The 17,133-nt window shown below is 51.7% G+C and overlaps 2 protein-coding genes across 2 annotated transcripts; one reads left to right on the forward strand and one right to left on the reverse strand.

The window, feature by feature from the left end:
- Nucleotides 1–128: 128 nt before the first annotated feature.
- On the reverse strand, nucleotides 129–12,259 carry CCS (copper chaperone for superoxide dismutase). The gene is made up of 8 exons (XM_019415086.2): nucleotides 12,128–12,259; nucleotides 11,724–11,796; nucleotides 5,838–5,975; nucleotides 5,453–5,630; nucleotides 4,880–4,940; nucleotides 738–815; nucleotides 563–666; nucleotides 129–449 (listed from the first exon to the last, which is right to left on the reverse strand). The coding sequence occupies exons 1-8, from the start codon at nucleotides 12,164–12,166 to the stop codon at nucleotides 296–298; spliced, it is 825 nt and encodes a 274-aa protein (XP_019270631.1). The 5' UTR covers nucleotides 12,167–12,259; the 3' UTR covers nucleotides 129–295.
- Nucleotides 12,260–12,332: 73 nt separating this feature from the next.
- Nucleotides 12,333–17,133, forward strand: CCDC87 (coiled-coil domain containing 87). Its single transcript, XM_019415085.2, is given in 2 exon segments — nucleotides 12,333–14,973; nucleotides 14,975–17,133. Coding segments are annotated over 2 exon segments (2,553 nt in total). The 5' UTR covers nucleotides 12,333–12,444; the 3' UTR covers nucleotides 14,999–17,133.

Here is a 17,133-nt window from a genome sequence, read left to right on the forward strand (position 1 = left end):
TGGATCTGAATCCAGTTTTGCTTGGCTCCGAAGCTAGGAGGTGGTCCTCAAAGGGAGGAGACAGGTAGGGGAACTGTGTTCACCAAGGCCATAAAGGGACGTTGTTGGGACACGGACAAAAGTCAACGTTCTGTATGAAAATAAAACTTTAATTTGCCAAGGGGCCATCACAGCAACCCCACACCCTGTACCCGAGTTCTCCTGGGACTGGGCAAGCAGGGCCTCCCTGCCCACTCTCTGCAAGTGGAGGTGCTCAGCTGGGAGAACAGTCACACGTCCGAGGCTGAGGCCGTGCTCAGAGGTGGGCAAGGGACTTGGCCGGCTCCTTTCGTCCCTCACCAGCGATGGGCCGGTGTCGCTCCTCCCAGATGGTGAGGCCGTCGCAGGAGCAGATCTGCTTGGGGTTCTGGAAAAGGCCAGCGGAGCGTGCAATGATGCCACAGGCCAACCTGAGGAAGAATGTGTGGTCAGGAGCGGGTGCTGCAAACTGGTCTGGCTCCTCCAGGGCTGCCCGTGCACCGCTGGCACAGCACAGCCTCCTGCCGGGGGTGGCATCACTCACCTCTCTCCTGAGTTCCCTGTGACCTTGGATAAGGGATGGCCACCCCGGCCCAGGTCGTCTTCTCCCTCATCGATGACCAGGCTTCGGCCAATCACATCCCACACCTTTGAGGGCAGATAACAGCCTCAGACAGTGGACCTGTTAGGAAAGGTCCCCACCCTCTTTTCCACCTCACCTTCAGCTGCTTATCCTCTATCCTGAAGACAGCTCGGCCATCAGTGTCAGCGCAGACATTCCCCAGGTCTCCTCGGTGCTGCGGTGACATACAGGGGTGAGGAGAGGGGCACATGGGGCACAGCCGCCAGCTTCTGGCTTCCCAGTATCTGATTCCCCTTCCCCAAAAGTATCAGTGCCCTCCTCTGGGTGCAGTCTGGTAAGATAAGGAATGGCCCAGGACACAGGATGGCAACTAGATGCTCCCTCCCTGGGACTGAAATCCTGGCCAGTGACCCCCTTCCTAGGAAGTCATGCCCACTGGACCAGACTGTTTCTCCTACAAGGTTGTCACCCTCCCTGCAACCCAGCCTCAAAAGCCAGCCTGGTTCCTTCTTCTTTACAAGCCCCGTTCTCCAGCCTCTTGTTGACTCTAAGCCCTTGGCGGTCTGCATGCAATGCCCCTGGGCTTAAGTTGGCCAGGTTTGGCTTTCTGACCACAGGAAGCAGCCAGCACTGGTCCCTGACTCCCAGCCTCCAGGAACACAGAGAAGAAACACAGGGAGCAAGGAGCCTATCCTGCCCTCCCCCAGAAGTTGGCTCTGCCTACCTTTTCCCTTTGAAGGTAATAAAAAATGTCCTAACACATATACCAAGCACTTCCTCCATCAGACACACTTTGCTGGCATGCTGTAGCGTGCACATGCAGTCCTCACCCTCAAGGAGCTCGAAGCATGGTGGGGAGACAGACGTCGAACAGACTAGCGATTATGAAACACAGAGTTAGTACGGCAGTGAGTAGGTTTGCAGGTGACTGGACCTTACTGGTAAGTCATGGAAGCCCACGTCTGTACAGATAAATTGTGCCCAATCGGACGCTTTAGGCAGAAGCAAGTGCCTGTGCCTGTGCGGGCTGGTGCACATGGCTTTGCTGTGAAGAATGGTCACAGAGCAGGTCACTGGGGGACGGGGGTGACAAGCAGCAAGAAGTGCCACTTCTGCTTTATCTTGTTTTCCAGAGAGACATCTGCTGCTTACACCTGGCACTTTTTGTTATCCTGCGGTGGGGGCCTTTATGGCAGAAAGATCAAGGAAGGGGAGGTGATACTGAGCCTTGAGGAGCATCTTCAGGATTGGGCTGAGAGAGCAAGCAGCCTAGCAATACGGCTCAAGAGGCATGACCCAGCAGCACGGTCCACTCCTGCCCCTGCACTTGGGCAAGTAGAACTGGGCCGCAGGGCCTTGAATGTCACACCAAGCAGCTGGCCAGGGTCTATGCCCTTAGGAGCTGGGGAGCCAAGAAGGGCTTTGGGCAGGGGCATGGCATGGTTACTCTGTGCTTTGGGGTAACCTCTAGCACAGCGCATGAAGAGGAAGGATTGGGGGGAGGCAAGAGAAGGGAAGGCAGCTTGGGGACCAGTTAGGAGAGGTGCAAAGGGACAGCCAGGCTCTGGTGTAAACCCCCTCACTGAATTCACTTGCAGCTGGGCAAAAGCAGATGCAGAAATCCAAAAGGAACTTGTCAGTCACCATGGCAGCCTTGGCAGCCCAGCTCTTGCTCAAGTCTTTATCTCTATCAAGGACCTGTGGACAGTAGAGCAGCTGGCCCCAGCCCCTTCTCATCCCCCGCCCTGAGGGGGCCTGGGCTACAGCAAGGCTGCAAGCTGGTCTCTCACCCTTCCGGTCTCCACTCCCTAAAGACATAGGGCTGCCAGTTCCCAACTGCTCCCTGTTGGTTCATGCCGCAGGGCCTCTGCCTATGGAGTCGCCCCCACCCCCACCCCCACCCATCTGTGCCTGCCATTCCCACTCTCTGTTCTTCACCTGCTTAATTCTTGCGCAGCACCTTGCAAGGCTCGAGGTGCTCTAAGATGCACCTTCCCTGTACTGACGTCCCTCTGTGTTCTTCCACTGTGCACGTGCTAGACCTAGCATCACTTACGAGGCTAGGTTACAAAGATAGAATGGTTCCGTCTTGGATGCCCTCTCTTGCGTACTCGCTCTGGGGGAAGCCCAGCTGCCGTGTTGTGAGCTGCCCTAGGAAGAGGCCCACGTGGCAAAGGACTGATGTCTCTGGCCAACAGCCAGGGAGGACCCAAGGCCTGCCAACAGTGACATGAGCCTTGCGATGATTGCAGCCCCAGCCAACACCTTGATTATAGTCACCCCAAGCCAGAGGCCCCCAGCTAAGCTGCACCCATGTTCCTGCTCCGGAGAAATGGAGATGAATGCTTGTTGTTTTAAACCCCCAAGTTGGGAATGATTTGATTCACAGCGATAGATCACTGCTACACGGGACACAAACACAGCACCACACAGTGGACCCGACAGAAACCCTTCTCTGGCTTCCCAGGGTGGGAGGGGAAAGGAGTCAAACTTTTGACCATTGGAAATGTGAGGGAGCTGTCAAAAGTCCAAGAAATCAGGTACATGAGTTAAGAAACATGTACCATAGCTTCATTTGTCCTGTGCCAGAAGGCTACAAACCTTCATCAGATAGAAATTACAAATCCAGGAAGCCTGTGAGTCCTGGGAGGGTGTAAAGAGGGGCTGCCAGGTCCCGGGAGAGGGACCAGGCCCCAGAGCCTGCCCTGGTACTGAATCTCCGAGTACAGAGGGAACACATACCCCAGAAGTGAAGGAGATGTGACCGGGTGTTAGGAAACATTAAATCCCTGAGTGAGGGCAATCATCCTGGATGACACCCAGGACAAAGGTTTAATTCAGTCTTCAACCCCTTCTCTAACATTCACTAATCTCCACATAAAGGAGAAAAAGCAGGCCTTCCTCAGTTCTCAGACCTTGCAGGCCAGAACCCAGCAGGACTGCACTAACGTTTAGTTGGCCTCCAATGGTCATTTTTGCAATGACCCTGCTCTTATGGCTACAAGTACTGGTTTTCCATTCTCTGTGGCAGTATTAGGTTTCTTGTTAAAAATAAACCGACCTTAATTACATGAAATGATGTCTTGATTTGCTTCAAAATAATGGTGGAGAAAGGCTGGAGGTGTAGATGAAAAATGACTGGTCATGGGGCACCTGGGTGGCTCAGTCGGTTAAGCGTCTGACTTCGGCTCAGGTCATGATCACACCGTTTGTGAGTTCAAGCCCCATGTCGGGCTCTGTGCTGACAACCTGGAGCCTGGAGCCTGCTTCAGATTCTGTGTTTCCCTTGCTCTCTGCCCCTCCCCGACTCATGCTCTGTCTCTGTCTCTGTCTCTCAAAAATAAACATTAAAAAAAAAAAAAACACTGGCCATGAATTGGTCACTGTTGAAACTGGGTGATAGGGACACGGGAGTTTAGGACAAGTTTCTCTCCTTTGGAATGTTTGAAACCTTCCATGATAGATTATAGCATTTAAAATAACCCAATCTGGGGTGCCTGGGTGGCTCAGTCGGTTGAGCGTCCGGCTTCGGCTCAGGTCATGATCTCACGGTCCGTGAGTTCGAGCCCCACGTCAGGCTCTGTGCCGACAGTTCAGAGCCTGGAGCCTGCTTCAGATTCTGTGTCTCCCTCTCTCTCTGCCCCTTCCCCGCTCATGCTCTGCCTCTGTCTCTCAAAACTGAATAAACATTAACAAAAATTAAAAAATAATAAAAAATAAAAAAATAACCCAATTTACCTAAGGAAAAACCTGAGTTAACTTACAGGAAACTGTGGAATAACTAACAGAACAAGCAATACTCAGATAAGCAAAAACCAAGGCAGCATAGAACTCACTGCCGACGGGAAACAATTCTCTGGTGAAAAACAAAACTCCAAGCTGGGAGTTGCACCATCAGAAATGGCCTTTTTAGTTCAGGCAAAATCTTCAACTTCCACACCTTCAGTTCTCCAGAAAGCTTTCTCCTACTGCCCATGTCCTTGGGTTCAGGCCGGATCGGGTGCTTGCCCTGGGCTCCCGGGGCCTCCCGCAGACTCCTGCAAGGGTCATCTCACTGCTCTGCAACCATGGGGTCCTCAAGGGTCTCCCTCACCAGACTGTGAGCTCTTGGGGTCAGGCCTCAACCACAGGGAGGGTCAATGTTTCTAAATTGGAACAAAATAAAATGAGGGGACCCCACCAAAATGGAATTGTCTGCTAACGCCCCAGGAGCAACCTGCCCTGCCTGAGGCCTCGGGCCCCCCCTGCAGCCTAAACTTCACCCAGATGGACACTTACCCGGTCAGAGTCCTCGGGGCCCCCATGAGATGCTCCATCAGGGTTAAAGTGGTCTCCACAGCTAAGAACAAAAGGTAAGCAGGAGGGCAGCAAAACAGTGGCTCGCAGGCCATCCTATTTATTTCACCTACTCACTCAGCAAACAGACTTACTCCGTACCAGGCTCTGGGTTGAGGGCACTGAGAAGAATCAGATGTGGGTTCTGCCCTCAATAAACTTTTGGGGGAGACACAGATGAGTAAGCAACTAATGGCATCACAGCATGACAAACACCATGACATGAAGACCTGCCTTTCTGTGTCTAGTAGGAGTTACTTCCTTCTCAGAGGCAGTAAGGTGGCTACGAGCAGGAATATCAAGGTTCAAATCCCACCCTACCATGTACGTGCCCTGGGGCCTTTGACTGAGCCTCAGTTTCCTCATCTGTAGACTGGGTGTGTGTGTATATGCCTTACAGGACTTGTGAGGAACAAGTGTGAAAGCCTGTGTAGACGGCCGAACACAGCCTCTGCACGGAGTGGGTGCACAACTGGGGGAATGAAGATGCCACCGGGGAAGTTACAGATAACTTACCTGCTGCAGTTCCCTGTGAGGTCCCCAAACTGATGGACGTGGAGTCCGTGCGGCCCAGGCTCCAGGCCATCAATGGTCCCCTCGATGAGGCAGCGCTCAGGGGTCAGCTGTAGGAAGCGCACCACCCCTTGCACAGGGCCAGGCCCCTCCAGAATGGCAACTGCTGCCCCCAGATTCTCTGCAAGGTATCAAGACACCTGGGCTGGCTCGCCACCTCAGCCCCACACCTTCATCAGCTCAAAAAGGGCAAGGAGAGAGCCCCGCATAACTCTCATGCCTTCCCCAAGGCCACCTGAACCCCCAACCCCCAAATCCTACCGTTTAGATGTGTACCAGCCCCCTCCCTCCCAGAGAAGCCAAGGCCAGGGCTGTAGCGGCTACTCACGCAATAGGCCACTGCCCATGCCCTTGAGCACCGCCTGCCGCCCTGTGCCTTCTAAAAGGGCCTGCACCTCCTGGCTGGGCAGGGTGGTCTGCACCAGGACCATCTGGTTCTCCAACTGAACCTCCACACTCTGGACACCTGTGGGGAGAGGGGGGGCACGGGCAGCAGAGGGCTGACACCCCATCCTCATCTTCACCAACCTCCCCACGGCTGGAGGCAAGCTGGGAAGCTGCCTGCTGGCTGTTAAAGGCCCTCAACCTCTCTGAGTCTGTGTCTTTATAAATAAAGTGGGGATAATGCCACGCAACCTCCAGGGTTATTGTGTGTCCCTGTTATAAGCCAGGAGTTATTTGTAACTTAAGAAACACAGGTAATTACTTAAGATGTTTTCATAAAAGTGGGCCATCAGTATTTCATTATTTATGATAGCCCAGAGGAGAAAACAACCCACATGCCCATCAACTGATGAATGTGCATCCAGGGGCGCCCGTGTGGCTCAGCCGATTGAGCGTCCAACTTAGGCTCAGGTCATGATCTCATGGTTCATGGGTTCGAGCCCCACATCAGGCTCACTTCTGTCAGCGTGGAGCCTGCTTCGGATCCGCTGTCCCACCGCCCCCCCCCCCAACCCCGTCCCTCCTCCGCTGGTACTATCTCAAAACTAAACAAACATTAAAAAAAAAAAAAAAAAAGGAAATGTGCATCAATACAATGGAATATTTCTCAACCATAAAGAGATAAAAAGGAATCAAAGGGCTGATAATGCTACCACAGGGATGCACCTAGAAAATATCATGTTAAGTGAGAACCAGTCACAGAAGACCACACATTAGATGATGCCGTTATGGACAAAACGTCCAAAATAGGAAAACCTATAGAGACAACAGATTGGGGGGTGGGGGAATAGGAGGGTGATCGCCAAAGTGTACAATTCCTTCATGAGGGGATGAAATGTACAATTGATAGTGGTGATGGCTGCATAACCCTGATCATATTAAAAACCACTGAATTGTATACTTAAAATGGGTGTATTTTAGGATATCTGAATTACATATCAACAAAACTGTCACACACACCTAAAAGGGGGGGCTGGGTGGTTAAATGTCAGACTCTTGGTGTGGGCTCAGCTCAAAATCTCACATTTCGTGACATCGAGCCCCATGTCAGGCTCCACACTGACAGCACGGAGCCTGCTTGGGGTTCTCTCTCTCGTTCTCACTCTGCCCCTGCTCCTGTTCTCTTCCTCTCTCTCAAAGTAAATTAATTTAAAAGGGCGGGGGGCTGGGGCACCTGGGTGGCTCAGTCGGTTGAGTGTCCAACTCTTGATTTTGGATCAGGTCATGATCCCAGGGTCAAGAGATTGAGCCCTGCATTGGGCTCTGTGCTGAGAGTGGAGCCTGCTTGAGATTCTCTCTCTTTCTCTCCCTCTGCCCCTCCCTACTGCATGCACATGTGCTCCCTCCCTAAAATAAAATAAAATAAAATAAAATAAAATAAAATAAAATAAAATAAATAAAAGGGGGGGGTGCTATCACCATCATCATGAGAGCTAACATTTCCACACATGTACTGTGGGCTTTTTATACTCTACCCATATTAGCTCATTTGATACTCAAGTCACCCTGCGAGGTGGGTATTAACATCCCTGTTTTACAGATGAGAAAACTGCAGAGACTTAAGAACCTTGCTCAAATGCACGGTGTAGTAGATCAGGGAACTGGAATTCATCTCAGGCAGCCTAGCTCTGGAAACCTGCCCAGACACTCCGCTCACCCTGAGAAGCAGCCCCTCCTCTGTCCTCCTGTAGGAGCTCCCTTTTCCCCCAAGTAACTCACGCTGCACTGCTTACAGTCCCCTGTGAGTGCAGGAGCTCTGTGTGGTCCACAGGGGTCAGCCTCCAAAGTCAGTGTGTCTCAGGTGCCCTCCAAATCCCTGAAGTGACCCTATGTACACACAGACTGCGGGATGATCGACCCACGCCTAGCTTTGAGGGCCACTGAGCCGACTCAAAGAAGGAAGAGAAGGGGCTTCTCTTTCATTCAGATATTTGGCCCTCCCAAGCCTTTTCAGAGAGCTCTCAAACCCTTAGCCAGCACACGGGTGATGGGTTGGGAACTATAATGCAGCTTTCACCTGCAGGACTTCCACCATTCTGCTTTCAACTTAGTAAATGTGTCCATTGCTCTGCAGGGTAAAGCCCAGGGGAGCCGTGGGCCATCCAGAGAACAAAGGTTAAATAAGCCATTTCACCCTTTTGAGCTGGTGCCCTGTGAACTGAAGTCTACACGGACTACTGGTTTTCCCTTCATCTTTGGTTTCCCTCCTCCATATTCTTTCAACAAATGTGTGCTAGGCACGGAGGAGGCCAGGGTCAGGAAGAGCGCTGGTCCTTGTCCTCAGGGAGCTCACAGGCTGTGGGGGAAGCCAGACTCCGAAGCCAGACTCCCTGTGGATTAACCATCAGGCAGAGATGGGAATAACAGCCCAGGGGGCAAAACTGGGAAATGCCATCAGGGAGAGGCAGCACCTAAGAGACAGGAATCTCTCTCACAGGCTCGTGTCTTCGGATCCCCTGCAGCAGCAGCGACACTGTTGGGGGAGCGGGGGAGGGGCAGAATTTGTAAGACATCAGACGAACACATGCATCCCCTCTCCTGCAAGTACAGGGTGACTCTGTGAGAAGAAAATCCTCCAATTACCAAACTGGCCCTCACTTCAAACAAAATTTTATCCTGAGCCACCAGGTAGCTGTGAAGCGTTGGGCGCTCTGGGTCCACTTAGAGATGCCTTTGGATGCCAATGGCTGCAAAGGGGGTACAGGGAGGGTAATGGGGGAACTCTTGTGGTCTGACTCCAGGGTATGCCAAGAGCTGTGCTCTGTCTGACACACATCAGGATGATGATACTGTCCTCATCTGGCAGGTGAGGAGATGAGGCCAGGAGGGGGTCACCACTGGCTTGGAAGGCAGCCTGTCCAGCCCCAAAGCTGATGTTTGGTCCCCTTGCCCCACAGAAAGTAAGGTTGAGCCCCCTAAGGCTGATGTTCTGAGGCTCCTGGGGCTCAGATAAGCACACAGGGTGAGAAACTTTTTTATTTGCCTTAACTGACCAGCATACACTAAGCACCTGCCACGTGCCATGTTCCAGGCAGTGCAAATAAACAGGGAACAGGTCAGGTCACATCTCTGACCCATGAAATGGCACGTGTTCCAGTGCAGGGCCACAAATGCCCAATACACACATAACAGAGTTTCAGATAGTGAAAAGCGCGATCAATGAAAACAGGTGATAGGGAACAAATGCGGGGCAAGCCACTTAGACTGGTCAAGGAAGGTCTCCTTGAACCTCTAAGTGAAGGCCTGAATGTAGTCAGGTAAGAGTATTCCAACAGAGGGAACAACGCTGGCAAAGACCTTGAGGCAGGAACAACAATGACATGTTCTAAGAAGAGAGGAAGGCCAATGTGGCTAGAGCTGAGAGTAAACAGATACAGGGTGCCAGGGTGGCTCAGTTGGTTAAGCATCCAATTCTTGATTTTGGCTCAGGTCATGATCTCAGGGTCATGAGATTTAGTCCTGCTTTGGGCTCCGCACTGGGCATGGAACCTGCTTAAGATTCTCTCTCTCCCTCTGGTCCTTCCCTGCTCATGCATATTCTCTGTCTCTAATAAATAAATTAAGTAAGTAAGTGAATAGTTAGATATGAAGCTGTAAGTGGAGACCAGTCAAGCAAGGCCCAAAAGGAAAGAATCTGGATTTTAATTTTAATGCAACGGGAGGCCACTGGGAGAAGCCACAGTGTATAGTGGTTAAGAATGTGGACTCTGGGGGCGCCTGGATGGCTCAGTGGGTTAAGCGTCTGCCTTCGGCTCAGGTCATGATCTCACGGTCCGTGAGTTCGAGCCCCGCGTCGGGCTCTGTGCTGACAGCTCAGAGCCTGGAGCCTGTTTCGGATTCTGTGTCTCCCTCTCTCTCTGCCCCTCCCCTGTTCATGCTCTGTCTCTGTCTCAAAAATAAACAAACGTTAAAAAAAAAAAAAAGAATGTGGCCTCTGGAGTTGAAATTCTGAGTCTGCCACATACTAGATGTGTGGCCTTAGCCAAGTTACTCAACCTTTCTGTCGAGTTTTCTATTCGGTTTGTTCATCTGCAAATGGAGATACTACTACCTTCTTCAGAGAAATATTAAAGGCCTAAATGAGCAGTGCTTGGCCCATGGGACGCTCTCAAACATTATTACTTCTGGAGGATTTTAAGTTGGGCAGTGATATCATCTAAGTCACAATTTTAAAAATCACCTTGGCTTTTGTATGGAAAAGCTATTGGAGGGGGCTACAGAGGCAACAGGGAGCACAAAGATGAGGTTCTTGTGTGGTTCAGGGAGAGCTAAGGTGACCTGGATTGGTGTGAAGGCCAATGTATGGAAAAAGAGAGGCTAACTTCTGAATATATTTTAGATATACAGCAGACAAGACTTTCTGATGGACTGGCTTCCATGCAAGTGGGTTCCTCTTCTGGGGTCTCCTAAGAGCTGATTCTCTGCTTCTCAAGTGGGAGGGCCCCAGTGGGAAGCTCCCTGTAACTATGCACTTCCTCAACTCTTGACCTTGGTCTGAACCAAGAAGGCTGGCTCCCCAGCTGAGCAAGATTCAGTGCAGCTGGTGCAGAGGGAGGCCAGGCCATCCCTTGTTTAGCTCAAAGCCTAGTAAGAAAGAAAACATAAGACCACAGGGAACTCTAGGACGTGTTACAAGGGTTCAAGGAAGTGAGCCTTGGGCTTGGAGCTTCTCCCACTTATTTACGAGAAGAGCAGAACCCTCTTCTCCAAAGCCCCAGGCCTCCCAGAGAGGGAAAATCTCTCTCTCTCTCTCTCTCTCTCTCTCTCTCTCTCTCTCTCCCTCTGCTTCAATATCTGTCCCCGAATGCCTCTGCCCAATCAGATTGCCACCTCTAAGCCCTTCCTCTCATAATTTCCAAGATTTAGTGAGCTCTCACTACATGCCAAAGATTTTTCTAAAGTGCTTTACATGTATTAACTAACTTATTCTTCATGACAGTCCTGAAGAGTAGCTTATGGCCATTTAAATGCTGAAGAAACAGGCCCAAGTAGTGACATGCATGAAGTCTAAGTGCCGTTCAGTGGCAAAGAGGAGATCTGACCACAAACATTCTGACTCGAGAGCACATACCCTTACCCACTACTGCTGCCCTATACAGGCTAAGTGCCATCACTGCCCTAGCTTCAGAACCCATCTCATTCATCTCCTCTCAGAACTGCTCTTCCATGAGCAAGGCTTCCATGCTTATCATTACCTGAGGGCAGACTGTGTCTGAAACATTTGTGAACACTTCTCCCTGAAAAGCCCCCAGTGTCTGGTCCATACCTGCTGAACGACTGGATGAACATTTAACAGAATCAAAGGAAGGCAGTTCCCAGTGCCTTTGCCCTCTCAGATATTTCTGTTGTGCAAGGTCACCTCCAGACCAGTTAACTGGCTTATAAGAATCAGGAGCTGCCTGGGATGGAACACGGCCAAGGCTGCTGTTTGCGTTGTCAAGATTATGCTGTTGGGCAGGCAAGAGCCGCCGCCGTATCCAGGGAACGCCCTCTGTAGGTGGGGCTGTCTATCCTCTGCCTAGCTCCTCATTCCCTGGGCACCTGAGATGCACAATACCAGTGTGTCAGGGCTGGTAGAGGGCTCTGGCAGGGCAGGCTTGAGATCTGTACTCTAGGCTCTGCCTCTGCATCTCCGTATGACTCTAAGAACATTCCTTCCTGTCACTGGGTCTCAATTTCTACACCTGTAAATGGGAGTAGGGTTGGTCCAAGAGACTTGCCGGCTCCTTCCAGAGGCCTCAAGACTGTCCGCAGTTTTTCTGGCTCTTACCTGCCACCCCTTGTAGGGACGTGCGCACCGCGTCCACGCAGCTCTCACAAGTCATCTGCACCGCGAACTCCAGCTGCAAGGGCGTCAGGGACGCGCAGATGAGAGCTGGGGACCCCTTCTGCGTGACCCTGCTTCATTACCTCCCCTGTGGCCGCCCCGAAGGCCTAGGAAAACGTCTTCACGTGACCCCTCCTCAAGCGCCCTCATTATCAGTCATGATCGTTCCGGGCCAACACCCCAACCCTCCAACGTCAACGCCAAGAGCCCCGCAAGTCTCGAAGCGGTTTTCCGGGGAGGTCCCAGGCCCCGCCCCAAGTGCCTACTCTTTCCCTTCTTCCTGCGTTAACCCCGGGGTCCGAGGCTCTCTGCCCAGAGAGGCTCCCACACGAGGCCTCGACCCTCACCGTGCAGGCGGTCCCGCGGTCCCCGGAGTCCGAAGCCATCCCGGACCCAGTCACCTGCCAGAAGACCTGAACTGCTGGAGGTCTCAGATGCAAACCTCCAACTGCGTCGCGGAGAGGCGGGGCCTCGGAAGTCACATTTTGCCCCGCCTCCTGGTGCGCGCGCACGTAACACCCCTCCCGCACGTCTAGCTTTGGCACTCACCGGCTGCGCAGGCGCACTCGGGCCATCCGACCCCCTGGTTGCCTTAGTGACCCCTGGTTGCCTTAGTATCCTCCGGCGCTCTTCTGGCCAGACCTCCTGTGCCGCCAGCGCTAAAATGGAGCCCTATAAGCCGGACCCCGAGCTCCAGCGGTTTTACCACCGGTTGCTGTGTCCGCTGTCGCTCTTCCCCCGCAAGGCGACATGCTCAGAATCTCAGAAGCGCCTTCCGCCGGAGGTGCCGATGCTGCTGCCCTTGCCGGTCTCACGGCTGACGGCGGAGTCTCTGTGCCGCCAGGTGGCCGAGCGGCTGGCCAATAGTGGGCTGGCGGTGCGCGTGCCTACCGAAGGTCGTCTCCGTTTCACTCAGGTCATCCTGGACGAGCTCAAGTGCAGCTGGCAGGAGCCTCCCACCGAACCTAGTCTGAACCACTTGAACAACCAGAGACTGCGAAAGCGACTCCAGGTCTACGTGCTGCTCAGCAGTGAGCAGCTTTTCCTACACTACCTGCACCTGCTGAACACCATGTCGACCCCCGCAAGTGTCTTCACTGAATCCGCCACGCTCACCCGTTTGACCGCCAGGCTCGCCAAGGACTGCACAATCTTTCTTACCAGCCCTGAGGTCTATCATTGCTTGCTCGCCGACTTCCTCACCCTGCTGAAGATAGAGCAGGCCCACCGCGGCATGCACAAGCTGCGCCCTGCAGGCTCTACTGGGGCTTTCAAGCTTTTCCCTAGCCCATTGCTTCACAGCTCCGGCTTCGCCCAAGTACCGTGCTGCACCCTCAACCTGAACTATCTCATCCAACTCAGCCGCCCGCGGGAGTTTCTCAGTGAGCCTGAACTGGATCCACTGAAGGAACTGAAGTCCATCCCGCAACTGAAGAAGAAGAAGCCTCTCCAATGGCTGTCCTCCGTGCAGAAGAAGAGAGAAAGCGACTTCAGTTCCGCACAGATTGTGTCACCGCCCAGGTACTCTGTGACTCCCACCAGCGGGGCTCCCCCTACCTCCCACTTGCCCCTCTGCTCCCAGTTCCAGAGGGGCCAGTCCATGCCCTCTCTGCGGGAGGGCTGGAAGCTAGCAGATGAATTGGGCGTCCCTCCACTCCCCCCTCGCCCCTTAACCCCGTTGGTCCTGGCTCCAGAGAGCAAACCAGAGCTGGCAGGGGACACGGTGGCTGAGGACCTGAAGCAGATGATAAATAACATGAAATTGGAGAGGACTCACTACTCATCACTGGACACAGGCCTGCCCCCACTCGTAGGGGCCCTGACCCGCCGCCCAGCTGCAGCACATCGCCTGGAGGAGCTGCAGAGAATGTTGAAGGGCCTCGAAGAGGAAGAAGCCACTGGGCAGTGGGGCCTCCAGTGCCCCAAATCCCTTCCATTTCAACCACAGCCGGTGACTGTTACTTTGAAGCTAGGAAATCAGGTTGTGGTCCAAGCAGCTGCTGTGCAGGTCTCTGAGAGAAACTTTTTGGACTCCTTCCACATTGACAGGGCCGGAGTTCTATACAACCACCTGGCTGGTGAACTAGAACCCAAACTTATGGAGGAAATGGATGTTGGTTGCTTTGTTGGCAATAACATCAGGGAGGTCTACAAGGAGTTGATGAGCCGTGTCTCTCTTGACCACTTCTCTTTTGACCAGGGACCCCTCATTGAGCCTGCAGCCAATAAAGACTGGTCAACGTATCTGTCCTCGGCCTTTCTACATCAAGAAAAACAGTATCACATCATCAATCCCAAGTTAGCTGGACTTTATTCCCAGAGAGCAAACATGTTACAGTCCACCTCTGATAAGATATCCTCCCTCACATCACTGCAAGCAAGCAAAGGCTGGGAGAAGTGGTCAAACAAAGCCTCACGGGTGAACTGGTGGAAAACCACCTTGTCTGTGAGTGACTACTTCAAGTACCTCACCAGCCAGGAGACGGATTTCCTCCACGTCATCTTCCAAATGTATGAAGAGGATGTTCCTGTGGAGGTCAAGGCCCCTGTCAGAGAGTCCATAAAGATTCGGCGCCCACCTCCCTTGCAGGAAGATGAAGAACCAGACTTTGTGCCAGGGGAGTGGGACTGGAACACCGTGCTGGGGCACAGGCTAGGAACTAAGAGGAGCGGCCCCCTGGGAGAACCCTACAAAATCCTGAATCTGCAGAAGCGTCTGGAGCGGCTGTGGTCCATGCTTGAGGTCCCGGACAAGGATCGGCTGGACATGGCCATCAAGTACAGCTCCAACGCTCGTCTGAGGCAGCTGCCTTCGTTGGTGAGTGCCTGGGAGCAAGCCCTGAAACCCATTCAGCTGCGGGAAATGTTGATGGGGAAACTGGAATGGTTTGAGCGACAAGCCTCTGACCCCAACCGCTTCTTCCAAAAGACTGACATGGACCTGAGTCGCTTCCTGGAGGAGAATCGGTTCCGCAGCCACCTACACAGAAAGATCAGTCTAGTGCAGACCCCTCTGGCTTCCCTCCTGGAGGAGATTGAGTTAGTTTTTGGTGAGCCGGTGACCTTTAAGGGGCGGCGGTACTTGGACAAGATGAAGCATGACAAGGTGGAGATGCTCTACTGGCTACAGCAGCGGCGACGGGTCCGCCACCTGGCCCGGGCTCAGAAAGCCTCCCACCAGCCAGGGCTGTTCCAGAAGCTCAGCAGCCAGCCTCTGATAGCTCCTGGGAATACTCCCATTATTCTTTGACAAGGCCAAGTGCCCTCAAATCTCCCCCTCACCCCCAAGCATCCAGCAGATCCTCCAGACCCCTTGGGTGCTTTAGAAGATAAAATATCTAGGAGTGCAGGGTTCAGGAACATTGTTTTCCAACTACCAAGGGACTGAGATTAATACTTTATTTTGACGTGAGGTTCTCATAATGCATCCCCAAGCCCAGAAGCCCAGTATACCCCTTTATTTCAAGCCATGCACAATAGAGCCAAAATCTCATATATCAAAAGAACCGAGACTCTCCCTTGGAGTTCACTGTAATGGGAAATGTCAGAGGAAAACCTTCACCTTTGGAACACCTCAGCTTAGCATTTATCATACTACATTAAATTGGCTGATTAGAGTCCCAAATCAAGAGGTTCTGTGGCATGATGCTTATGAGCTATTGCTCTTGGGGTGTCAGGGTGGCTCAGTCAAGCATCTGACTCTTGATTTCAGGTAATGATCTCACGGTTCATGGGCTCGAGCCCCACGTAAGGCTCTGTGCTGACTGCATGGAGCCTGCTTGGGATCCTTTCTTCTTCTCTCTCAGCCTCTCCCCTGCTCATGTGCATGCTCTCCCTCAAAAATAAATGAATAAACATTAAGAAAATGATAATAAAAGAGCTGGGGCCCTGGAGTAGGAAATGTGGATTTAAATCCTGGCTTTGTAACCTCAGCCAAATTACCTAACTCCTCTGTACCTGGACCATCATATGTCAGATAAAGGGGCTAGGTCCAGCTTGTTACTTACACTTCTAGGATCCTGTTGGTTGAGGTAAAAATCTGTATTACATTTTTACCAGTTAACACAAGCACGTGGTACAAAGAACAAAAGAGTATATACTGAAAAGTAAGTCTCCTTCCCATCCCTACCTCCCATACCCCAGTTCCCCCACTGTGGGACCATCACCAGTTCTTGTGCATCTTTCCATTCTCTTATTCAGCAAATAGTCACCGAGCACCTACTAGGTGACACATGCTTGGTCTGTATCACTAAACAACAAAGATCCCTACCCTTCGTAGAGTATATACCTACGTTACTTGGGAGAAACAGACCATAAACCGTAAACATAGTACCTAAGCACACAGAATAATAGAATGTTAGAAGGCGATAAGCACTGTGGACTAAAGAAAAAGGAGAGTAGGGTAAGAGGAAACAGGGTGAGGGATGTCATTTTAATTAGGGTGGTCAGTGCAGGCCTCACTGGGAAGGTAAGGATTGAACAACGTCTTGAAGGAGGGAAGAAGTGAGCCCTGTAGACATTGAGGATAACCTCCTTGACACCCACTACAAAGCCCTAAGGCAGGCAGGTACCTAGAGTGTTCCAGAAAAGCAAGGAGGATAACTTCGTTGACACCCACTGCACAGCCCTAAGGTAGGTGGGTGCCTGGAGTGTTCCAGAAAAGCAAGGTGGCCAGTGCAGGTGCAGTGGAGCACAGGGGAGATGAGTCAGAGGAGTCAACATGATGCCAAGGGGTAGGTTAGATTATGTAAGGCCTCATAGGCTAATGTATGAACTAGTTCAGAGAGACCCTGTACATATATGAGCATATATGCTTATGTTATCTATGCATATGTTTATAACTACACCAATAGTAGTAACGCCCTACACTGCTCTCTTGCCCCATTTCTTATTTCACGTAACATGCCTTGAGCTCATTCCATATCCATACACATAGAGCTGCCTTATTCTCTTTGATAGCTATACAGTATTCCACGGTGTGTAATTTTATTTTATTTAACTAGTTCCTCATTCATGGACATTTAAAATGCAAAATGTTCTAGAAAACATCCTTGTTCACCTATTTAGAATGTGCATCTATTTCTATAGTTTAAATTCCTGGAAGTGGAATTATGTCTAAGCATAAGCATTTGGTGGTAACAATTTGCAGTATCATCAACACTGCATGAGTATATTTCTTTCCCCACTCTCACCAACAGAATGTTATCAAATTTGTCAACCTTTACCATCCAGCAGGTGAAAAACAGTAACTCATTTGAGTTGTGTTCTCATTTCTCTTATGAGTGAAGTTGCATCTTTTCTGTTTAAAAACTGTATTTCCTTCTCTGTAAAACGTCCATGCGCTTTGCCCACT

Source organism: Panthera pardus, unplaced genomic scaffold, assembly GCF_024362965.1.
Source record: "Panthera pardus isolate Hobbes unplaced genomic scaffold, ASM2436296v1 HiC_scaffold_12, whole genome shotgun sequence".
Lineage (NCBI taxonomy): Eukaryota > Metazoa > Chordata > Mammalia > Carnivora > Felidae > Panthera > Panthera pardus.

Coding starts and splice junctions, on each gene's coding strand:
- CCS (XM_019415086.2), bottom strand. CDS start 12,166: ATGGCTTCGGACTCCGGGGACCGCGGGACCGCCTGCACG. Junction 5,631..5,837: donor CATGGGCAGTGGCCTATTGC/GTGAGTAGCCGC, acceptor GATACCTTGCAG/AGAATCTGGGGGCAGCAGTT. Junction 4,941..5,452: donor CTCACAGGGAACTGCAGCAG/GTAAGTTATCTG, acceptor TTTTGTTCTTAG/CTGTGGAGACCACTTTAACC.